Here is an 11495-nt window from a genome sequence, read left to right as displayed (position 1 = left end):
ATTAAAACTATTGTGACTGCTTAAATCCAGTTTTGATAAAGCAGAAAATTAATTCAGTTTCGAAATCAAGTAAATCTCTACCAACCTGTCTCATTTTATCAGTGAGCATTTGTGAGATTTAGTAGGTTCAGAAATCTTCCTCCGTTACTGGYACAGATCAGTGGAGCTGAAGAAACTTAATATTTATGTTGGAATGGGGATGAARGGAGAGACTTTCCTATGCTAAACAACAGGGCTGGGGGTGTCTGTGGAACAGTTGATTACATGACTCTTATTGCAGTGCTAATAAAACCAGGCTGTACTGGATGTATGGACACCTCCCTTCTACTTGACTTAGAGCAGTGCAGTAGTTTTTAGAAAAGGAAAYTTTTTTCTTCWTATTTRTCTTTACCACTCAAATAAGTCACTCTAAAGTATCTGTTGCTGTGCTGCCTCATGAGTCTTTAATGATGACTTTCATTCAGTGTAAGCTGTCAGTAGGTCAGAGATGCCTCATATCTCGGATGGAGTTATGAAATATCCTGAGTTTATTACCCTATAAAAATTAATTTTAAATGTCAAAGTTTCTAATTTGAACAAGGAAATTTAATTTAGGAGCATCTTCAAAGTCGAACACAATTTTCTCCTTGAGTATCAAGTGAAGTATCAGATAAAAATAAAAAGAACTTTACAGCACATGATATTTAATTCTTTCTRTGTTTTAACTTAAGGTAGTTTGCAGAGATTGGTATAAGAAATAATARTTTTGTGGTCTTTTATGATTTGCTTTTTATGTTAAAAGCAGTTTGGAGAAAAGGCTTCCCTAACTTTACCCGAAGGTGCCGATTATTTAAAAAAAAACAAGCCCCAACATTCTTAGCAAAGTCCACTGCCTTTTTTCCCATATAAAATTCTATGCTTTGCCATCCCCTGAATGCCTCATTGTTTCCTTTGACCCAGTTTGTTCTCTGTTCTGTTCTGTGATTTTAATTTAATTTTTCTGTCTTGCCAAGCTGTGGCCTGTCTGCACCAGGTCTTGGCCTCTGTGCTGCTTGGAGTGTGTTGGTTCCTCTTCTCACTGCAGAGAGTTTTCCCAGTCAGGGAGCTGCAGCTTCAACGACCTCAATGTTCTACAGCAGGGCAAGTAGACGGCAAAGCTAGATGGAAATGCAAGTCTAAAATTGTCCCTGTGAGCAGAAGGGTTTTCAGACAATGATCAAAAGAAATGCTTTTCTGAGCCCTTGCAGTGTGGYTCTGTTTCTGAAACTGGACCCACAATTGTTGTGAGCTGCTTGTAAAACCTGAAGCAGATAAATAGTGATAAATAGTCTCTTTTCTTGTTAATAAAGGAATGTCATTAATGATATCAGRTATCAGAGGTTGTTGCTCTCTGATTAATTCCTTGTGTGGAAGTATGAGATTGGCAATGGTGGACAAAAGATATGATAAATTTGCKTAGTGATAAGGTCTTAGAGTAATCMGGAAGTAGCTTGCTGGTTTGTGAAGTCTAAATGTTAAATTCCCTCCCAAAAAATAATAGTTGTGGTGTTCATTTCAGCACCACTAGATCACTGTTGAGTTTTGAGGAYGGCTCATGTGAAGCTCAGTGAGGCAAATAGTGTGTGTAATGTATCTCTCAAATTCTTTAAAATAGTTATTGTTTGGTATCACACAGTAATTTTAATTTCGAAAGGAAATTATAGCAGCATGGGGGAAAATAATTGTAAATTTTTTTTTATAATTGTAATGAAATTTGTTTGACACAAATCTCTTAGTGGTTGAYACCTGCATCATAATGGAGTGTCACACTCCCCAGAATTCCCTCATTTCTGTAACTTTCTTTCCAGGCTTATTTATTTGTTTGCATACTCACAGTCTGTACAAAGAAGTATCATTTTCAGAGGTGCTGGCCTGCATCTTGAATTGATCATTGCTGTACCTGTGGGGCTGAGTGGCTATCCCTGAGGTCAATAGTCTATTTTGAATGTTAGAAGTCAGCATTGTACGCTGAAATCCTTGTTAAAATGGCCTTAAATTGCTTATATATAAAAAAGAGAATTACGTTAATGGCAATAAAAACTTAGGTTTAATCATCACAGTTTCATGACCTAAATTTCAAGTTTTCATGACATCATACAATTATTTAGAATGGAAGTCACAGTTATTCATCTTTAAATGTTACCCTTCTCATTTGAACCTCTTCCTCTGAAAAACTGTTCAAAAATATTTGTTTCTAGTGACCCCACAGAAAAGAGACTCTTGGTTTTGTTCTGCAACATGAACAAGAATGCAAACTATCTTAAATTCAGGTATTGATATAAGAAGAGTTAATATTGGGAAATCGAATTACTTTCATGTGCTCTAAATRTAGGTTTCAAGACAGTTAATTTCAGAATGGCGTATCTCAGCAGATGTGTGGAATTTGTAATGGATCTCATCCTCACTATGAGCCTTAATATACAATTATATAAAAATTCTAGAAATGTCAAGTAGGGAAAAATTCTTAATGCAAATCAATAACAATTTGGCCATGTTGCCAGATCAGTTGTATTCAGTGGTTTGTAGTTTTTCAATGAAYAGACAATAATCTTTTACATAAGCATTGTAATTTCTTTTTATATTGATTCATCTTGATAGTTCCTTCTAGTTATTACCATGACTATTATTTGTTTGACACTACCATCTAGCGAATGTGGCTCTTGTCTTAAGCTGCAGTGCAACTTTCTGCTCACACATAGACGATACYTTGCCAATAATACCAAAAGCAGGACAAAACATTATCTCTCTTTTACGGGTGGTCTGCTTAATGTGTGTACTTACCTTGGCTCCTGGGCAGAATTGTACAATGCATGCTGGAAACTTTTGTAGCATAACCACATTGTCACTGGTTCTTTCAGCAGTAAAACTGAAGCCATTTGGCTTGTCTTGTGTATAAGCTGCAAAACCAGTGCTTGCTTTGAGCTGTAGGCATTGTGTACAGTGCACCTCAACAGGGTGACAGGTTCAGGCATCAGTATTCTGTTATTAAGAAATAATAACAAAAGAACCTTCCAAGCTGTGTTTATTTCATCCTCCATTCAAAACAGTCCAGTTTCGTGGATATTTAGAGCCTGGTTTAGTGGGAGGCTCATGTATTCAGGGTGTCTTGTATTAAGGTCCAGAAAAGAGTGAGTGAAGAAATCAAGTTGTTGCTGAAGCCAGAGTCTGTGTGGTTGGAGTAGCTCATCCTTCCATCTCCTCACACTTCTCTCTGTTGTTTTTCTGCCACAGGATTTGTGAATCTCTGCTGCTCTCTTCATTCAGGCCCAGAGGTCCCTCTTCTCCTGCACTTGTGAGTTTGTGATATTTTCCAGTGATGGCAGTGATATGGTTTGGGTGTGGGGCTTTGAGTTTGGCAATCTATTTTCAGTGGCTCTTCAGTGTCCTTGTATGTGGCTTTACTCAAGTGCATTTGCACAGATATAGACTGCAAAGAATGTTCTGGTCATTCTGACCACTCCTGTGATCCCCTGAATTTTATTGTTGCAGAATATTGTATCTTGATATTAGAAGGCCATGTATCCTGTGCTAGCTCAAACAATAGGTTTAGTTTGGTTTGCTCAATTTGTGTATTTTTAWCATTGTTTAATACAGGTACTGTTGAGTAACCACATATACTCTTAGGGGTGACACAAATTAATTCCCCTCCTACCATGGAATCTCTCCATGGATTTATCACAAATTTCTCCAGTTGTGAGTGATTCCATGCTCTCAGAAGTATGAGATTAAATTCTGTCACTACTGTACTGTTTTTAATTAATTTAACCTACAAACTAATAATTTCCCAGTGTCAGTTTYTCTCTCTTTGGTCAGTAGACAAATTAGTTAATGGCAAATTAATAAATTAATGCAGTCAGGGTTTAAAAGCTCCATAAAAGGGATAAGAATGACTTGTGCAGATTCTCTAAGTGTTGCAGATGCCAGGGTTTATATCTTTAACAGAAAAAACAGAAGTTGCACTCTTGCATTAGTTTCTTGACTACTACTGTTGAATTGACTGTAGAATGTACTCAGCTACAAAGCAAGGGTAGAAGCTGAAATACTGTAGTGGCAGTAGCTAGATCCTGAAGTGATTTTTTTGTAATAATCTGGAGAATAACAAAAGCAAACAGGAATAACTCTGACAGAGCTGAAAAGAATTGATCTGTGCTGTGTGCTGAGGAAAGGGCATTATTATTATTATTTTTGAACAGGAATTGTGGTATGTCAAAAATAAACTTAATTTTTTTGAAAGAGTCTGAAGTCCTTAACATCTCATTGCTGAGTTTAGTCTGTACATTCTTATTGAATAATGTCTTTATATGGTGAATAAAGGGGAAATGAATGCAATAAACAGAGGTTTGTTGCACTTTTACTGTTTTGATGTAGAATGCTCATGCATTGGGGTGTCCTGGGAGATAAACCTTGCAAGAAAGGCTTCAATAGGCAGCAGAGCAGTGACCCTTGAAAAGCACCATCATCTGAGATGGCAATGTCTCCTCATCCTCAAGTCCTGGCCCTSAGCTTTGCTGAAGGTGAGAAGCTGGAGCTCACTGCAGTGTGTGACACTGAAAAAGAGGGAGGGGAATGCTGGGGTACAGCCACTTACCACAATCCCATTTAACACTGCCTATGTTCTGAAGAAAAAATGTTTGTAACTTGGTACTGGTAGAACACAGCGGGTTAAGACAGAGCTGTGTCTGCCCAGGGGCTTGGGGCAATCCCCAACCATAGGTCAGACAGAATTCAAGGCCCTCTGGTTTTGGAAAGTTGAGTATATTTTAAACAAATGGCTTCTTGATGCCTTCCAAACAGGTGTAATCGTGGTCTCTCATATATCAATCAGGTTGTTTCTGCCTTCTGTAGGGACTGGCACGTCAGGATTATTACACACACAAGTTGGGTTTCTGGATCCTTCAAAAAATGCCAAGATTAAGTCTGAGTGTCTCTGCTGATAACAATGAATATTGAACTGGACTTGGAAAACATTTGCCTGCAATATTTTCCACTAAATAAGTCAGTGTAATAGTTGGAAAAATTGCATGTTGCTATATCAAAATTAATTTTAAACCTCATTAATTAGTTGAGCTAGTCTGACAATCAAACGTACACCTTGCCCTCTGTATTTTGTGGATACTGTCAGCTGCCATATTAAGAACTTCAACACTTGAATTCAATTAAAAGTTGTTTTAAATTGGATTTACTGTCTTTAAGATAGATACTGGCTCAATAGGAAGGATGCAATGCATGTTTTGCAAGTTTAATGAACCATTTCAAATGACATTTTGTTATTAGTTTCAGAAGTGGCATTGTGTTCTGGCATGACTTTTTCTAAATCAAATGTAAATGGGAAAAACAGTGGAAGTTATCCTGAAGGTGTTCAGATAGGAGACAGCAAAGCTGTTTAAACAATTAATACATAGCAAATGGAATTATTTAGAGTAGTTGAATCCTTGCCAGTGAAATGGGTGTCAGAACAGATAATGGTGAACAYGATTGCAAAAGAGGTAATTTCTTCAATACAGCAGCTCATATAAAACAATTGCATATACAAAAAAGTCAGTAACCATTTTAGAAAACTGTCTCCTGTTATGCTGCATTTAAATGAACAGGTTTAGTGTTTGTCACCATTTAGAGATACAGACTTGAACTTCTCAGAAACCTGCAGTGATGAAATTCCCAAGCTGCTTGGGTAGTCTGTCAGCTCTAAAAAACTGTGTTGCAGCTCTTGAATACCCTAATTTTTAGAAAAGACTTTGTAGCTTCAGGAGAGCAGAAGCTGTGGAAAGTACATTATTTGTGTGAGTGTTTTGCATGTTCTAGGAGAYTTTAGTGAAGATTTATGCCCTGTTGGGTGTATATAAGGCTAATTCTACTGCAGTTTGTGTTTAATACTTCATGGCATGCTCATTGTGTCTCAGGTCAGTGTGTATAATTCAAAGGCTAATTTGCTTGCTCAGTGCTTATAGGAATCTGTTCTATGAAACCTGAATTGTTTTTTTTTTTATAGCTTTGGGGTTTTTTTTTTAGTGGTTCCCCCCATCCCCTCCATGTATTGCTACCTGCTCTTTCAGAAATAATGGTATTTCTCCTGTGATGACTCAGGTGTACTTTGAATTTTATCGGTGTTTCTTGTGTTTCATGCTTAATCTTTTCAAATGCAATTATCCATGTGATGTATTATAAGCTTCTGGGGAGAACAGAACATTATAGTTTCTACATGAATACCTTGTAAGAAAATGACTAAGTGGACCTGTTTATAGACCTAATGCACCAGGTTTCAACTCTAAAAAGAATGTAAGAACAATGGGCTCTTGTTAATATTCTGTGGAAGTCGGCAGCTTTGATGTATGTGTTTGTAGACGTCTGAAGAACACAGATAATCAGTATTTGAGRTGTGCAAATTAAAGATCTACTTGACCAGTCACAATTACAGCACTGTAAGGGCAGAATGGCACTGGGAAGTAATAAAATTGTCTTTAATCTCTTACACAGTAAATGATAATCTGATTGTGATTAAGAGAAAATATTATGGTGGCTGTAGTATCCCATTAATGTGGCTACTGGGTGGGGTTTTCTTAACTGGCAGACTTTACTCTGAGCTAGTAAGCAGGTATTGCTCAGGAATTTCCTCAAAGAGGAAAAGCCACTAAAAATGTGCTTTATTCCTTGGTAAAAAAGTTCATCTGTCACTGGGGCTTGTCTGTTACTCTCACTTGCTTTTTTTAGTATTGCAAGACAGTGGGGGATTGATTGATGATGTTTTAACTGCCCGCATTTTATCGAGACATCAAGATTCTTACCCAGCATTTTGTAATTTAGCCTATCTGTCTTTTGCTTTGTGGAAAGTATTTCCATTTGATTGTTGTGTCAGTTTTACCCATTTAGTAGTCAGGGCTTTTAAGTGCAATGTCTTTACCGTATTTTTTAACACTGCTTTTCTATTTAGTTTTTATATACCCCCTCTAAATTTTGATTAATTATACTCTATAGAAATACAAGTGTTTCTCGTACTTAGGCTCTATTATATCAGAAAGCATGAAATGTCAGATTAAATGCTCAGAGGAAAGAATAGGCTGAAGTYCTGTCCTACACTTCTCAGTGTGCTGCAGAAAATGTGCTATGAATGCAATGTGTGGGGAAGGTCCTGGCAGCTCCCAAGGAAGAGGCTGGCATTGCTGGGGCTCATTCCCAGGGAGAGGTGCTCTGGCTGTTGGTGCACATACAGAAATGTTGTACTGAGCACGCTGTACATTCACTGCTTGCACCAATTGTTTCTCCTGCTTTGAGCTGGGATCCAGCCTTGTGAAACTGTTCTCAGGCCATCTGGACCACTTCCATAATTCACCAGCAGTAGTGGAAGCCATAATTTCCACTACAGTGAGTACAAGTAAAGCTAAGTAGAAAAGATGGTCTGGCCAGAAGGCTGCAAGAGTTAATTGCACATAACTGTTAACACAATTCAGTAATTTTGGTCTACTGGGTATGCTAGTTGCTATTACTATTTCTCTCTGATTATGAGAATAAATAATTGTTTTGATGGCTGTTCTGTAAACAAATAATAATTTTCTCTCGAAGAATATTTTCAGCAGCTACCTKCATTTATAACAAGTGTGGTAATATAGATTACCCTGTAATGTACCAAACAACTTCAGTATTTATGAAGAGACTAAAGTTCATAAGGTCTTAATTGCTCTACTTTAATTGCATTGATAGTAAATGGAATATTCTGAATTTTGAGTTAGAAACTTGGCAAGATCAGGAGTTGCTGGTGTGGTTTTTTATCTTTCACATGAAGAGTGACTCTTCCATTAGTTTGCTTCATTTCTACCTTGGCCAAATACATTGAAAATCGAGTGAGAAACATCTTGGTTGTAAGTTTGCTGTTCAGGCTATTAGTTAAATATAAGCTGTATTTAAAAACTCGTATAGTTTTAGTAGTTTTCCCAGTAATGTTAAGAGAATTGTTTCAACCTTTGCTGTGTTTAAAGTGCTGACGCAAAAGGAAGCCTGAACTAGATCAAATACAGATTYTTTTTCCTATACAAAACCACCATTGTCTTGTTTCTATCATACTTTGATCATTGTAGTTTCAAGCATATTCCTTTCATTGACCTCTTTTTCTTTCAGCTGGAGTTAGTCCTGTTGCACCAGTGCTAYTCAGGAAAAGATGAACTGATAGTGACTCTGCTGTGTCTCTCTTGTGACCACACCAAAGTGCTTTAGACCTTCCTAATCTTGCACTGTGTGATAAAAGCTTTAACCTCCTTTGCTCTTGCCCTGATATCAGTGCAGCTGCCTCACCCATGGTTCTTGTTATCTCATTACTAACATTACATTACTTCTATTGGCTAACTTGAAAAATATTCTAAAAGAAATTTTCAGTGATATCTGGCAAGAGAGGCAGCCCTGTTGCACAGCAAGTGCTTGTGAATCATTTAAAACAAACACGTGTCTTGTCTTCTTTTCTATTTAAGTGAGAGTATGATTTCTGTGATTCTTAGTGTCTTTCTTCATCTGAAGAAGGCACCTGAAGAGCCAGGAGTAGTTAAAATGGAATAGATGTTTTAAATTGGAGAGAAGGGTTTGCTTGAATTTAAGTAGAATTTTACAATATGTGCCCAGGTATGTTCTCCCAGTTAATTCTCTCCAATGTACACTCTCTGTCTGACAGTCTGGATACATTTTTTTGATGTTGGATGATCTTTCTCTGTACATTGAAGCCTCTTGACACTCTGCCTTGCTGGGAGGTGTAACTCTAGCAGGAAAGCAAGAAGGAAAACAAAAACGCAAAAAAATTGCAAGATTCCCTTAGGGCAGTAAGTTTTGCTTTTATGTAGCAGCCATCTTCTGACAGGACACATAACAAGTCCCTTGTATTTTTTCCCTCGTGTGATTTTCCRTGTTCCACACAAGGCATACAGAGATGTTTATGCCTTTTTCTACTTCATTAAAGCACTTCCTGGAGGAACAGTTCCTTTCCTCTCTATGGCTCTKTGTGGCTTGTTTTGTATAGAATTACAAAGATGGGGGGAAGTTAATGCTACTCCTTTTTTCAACAGGAGCAAAATATGTGTTTTTTCAAGTATTGTACTTGAGCAGGCTTGCAGCCAGGATCAGAGAATGCAAGTAAATGCAGCKCTTACAGGCATCTGGTCTATTGATAGTAAATATTTGTATTTATCAAGCAAGACAAAAGCATTAACAAACTTTCTATGAATTCAAATAATATCCTGAAATCTGATCACTTTTATAAAGGGATACTGATCTGAAACATTCTTCAGATTGGTAGGAAGGGCTTATTCTTGTCTTTTGTTGTGCTCCCTGTCTTCATCAGAATATCTCYGAATGAAATTCTCTTCCTTTTGACATAATAGTAACATGGGAATCAGAAATGTCACTGTCAGGAGTGATGGACCTACAGTGTTTTAAAGATGGATGTAGATATAGATGATATAGATATAGATAGATAYATATCAAATATATTTTAAAATCAGACTTCCTTAAAAGGCTATCAGTAATGATTTGGAGGTGGTATTGTTTGAATAAAATGGCAAAGTGGTGCTTCAAAAGACATTAAAATATTAGTAATTAGTTTAGACTTTTATGGTAACAAATCATGTTAGTGTAGTTTTCTTCGGGCTTTTGTGAGACAGGTACCTGTTGAATAGCACTGAAAAATATGTTAGTCTAAAAAAGATTTTTATGCTGTTTTGTTTCAGATAGAACAGTATCAAATGCACCACATTCCTCTGTCATATAGAGAGCAGTAGAATAAGCAGAATTAGGAACTTGCCTCTTTTAAAATTTAGATGGTTTTCTTAATCTTCCCAAAGTTAACGTGGAGATTAGACAAATGTTTCTGTGGAGCTCTGTTTGTGGTGCTTTAGATGGTAAAGATGTCATTCCCATGTATGAGAGATGGATCCAGACCAGTGCTGCTCTTCCTCCCAAAGCAACATTCCCCTGGACCAAAGAGRAGACGTGAGGCACTGATGTGGTGCTTTCAGAGCTGGTTTTCAATTCTAACTTTGCAGCATCAGCTTGAACGAGGTCACCATAGGGATTTGAAAAGCAGACCAATGTTTAAAGAAATTCAAACTGTTTCTGCCATCTGAAACAACGTGAGGTGCATGCAGGAACAGCTCTCCAAACCTCAGAGCTCAGTGGTTCTAAAGGCYTCAGAGAAATGCACCTTTGAATTTTGATGCAGTGGTTTTACGTATCACATAAGATTGCTGGCTTGGAGRTTTGATTTTTTATAATGGATGGAAATAACTTCTCTGCCTATGGCTGCTGATACGTTAAAATCCTATATGGTAAATCGATTTCAGTGCTTTGGGTGAAGGTCTGCAAGTGAGTCCAAGTTAAGAGTTCTGGCTGATTTCCACTGCCAGGCCCTGGGCTGAGAACTTTTATCATCCTTTAAAATAAAACAAACAAACCTATGAGTCCTTTCCCAAAGAAGCTAAATGGTAAGTGTGATTTAGATATAATTTGTTTTCCAAATAATTTATTTATCCTTGAATAAAGGAAATGCTAATAGTTGGTGAAAAGACTGCCTAGACACAGTGGCCTCTTACAAGATTCTTTTTTTTTGGGGTGGATTTAAATGCGTATCACTGTTAGAAAAATATGAAAAGTGGCAAGTATACCAGGGAGATAACAGAATGTAGACATAATGGCATGTGTAATGAAAATTTACTGAACAATAAAATAGATATTGACAACACAGATTTCTTAGAGAAAGAAAAATGACACATGACATAATAGAAACATGAAGTCGAGTGCTTTGTGTTACAAATAAACAACTCCCTGGAGAAACTTGAAGCATCTTGTTAAATGGAGACATTACTTCCGCTGGATTGAAATGCACATTTTTACTGCTTCTGCTTTTCTTATGACAGCATATTTATATTAGCAARATGCTTTCTTTGATTCTTCTGAATGCAGCCGCACCACTGAAAGTTCTCACGTTGGCATAATTTTTCTTCCTTAGGAATTACTATCCTGTAACACTGATTTATRTCAGTAAAAAGTATCTGTTCTATGGCTCTTATTGGTGGGATCAAGTGAATACCACAGCRCTAGTTAAGGTATTTCAGCTTAGARAACTCTGAAATTGTTCACCATTCTGTCTGGATAAAGGAAAGTTTGCTGTAGTACCTCCTTAGGATAAATGCARTCAAGGATTGTACTGTTGCTGCTACAATTTATCCATCATGTGTAGAGGGTGTTGTTCATGAAAAATGAATTTCCACATAAAAATTGTCTCTGCACAGAAGTTTGATCAGCACCTTATTTCTCACATGAATGATGTGATTGGACCAGTGCAGACCTTATCTTATCTATTTGCAGATTATATGATTTTGAATTGTGGTCAAACCTGAGCTCTTACATTGATTATCTGTGCTATTTTTTAAGCTAGACTTCTAAGCCTAGTAATGCTTAGAATGTACCACAGCTTTATCAACCCAAGAAAAGCATTTAAGATAAAA

The 11495-nt window shown here is 37.0% G+C and overlaps 1 protein-coding gene across 3 annotated transcripts in view; it reads left to right on the top strand.

Moving 5' to 3' along the window:
- FHIT (fragile histidine triad diadenosine triphosphatase) overlaps positions 1-11495 on the top strand; it is a 504007-nt gene that overhangs the window by 55461 nt on the left and 437051 nt on the right. For 2 of the 3 annotated variants that reach the window (XM_057390369.1, XM_057390368.1), the window contains exon 2: positions 3250-3310. The exons of the other annotated variant lie outside the window; for it this stretch is intronic. Coding sequence is in view for 1 of the 2 variants with exons in the window: in XM_057390368.1 (XP_057246351.1) it covers positions 3250-3310 (61 nt within the window). In the remaining variant the exon portion in view is untranslated. The remainder of the gene's footprint in view (positions 1-3249; positions 3311-11495) is intronic. 3 annotated transcript variants of the gene reach the window in all.

This window comes from Malurus melanocephalus, unplaced genomic scaffold (assembly GCF_030028575.1).
Source record: "Malurus melanocephalus ecotype Western Australia unplaced genomic scaffold, MMel_1.1 scaffold_24, whole genome shotgun sequence".
Classification (NCBI taxonomy): domain Eukaryota; kingdom Metazoa; phylum Chordata; class Aves; order Passeriformes; family Maluridae; genus Malurus; species Malurus melanocephalus.
This window is presented reverse-complemented; position numbering and strand designations above follow the sequence as displayed.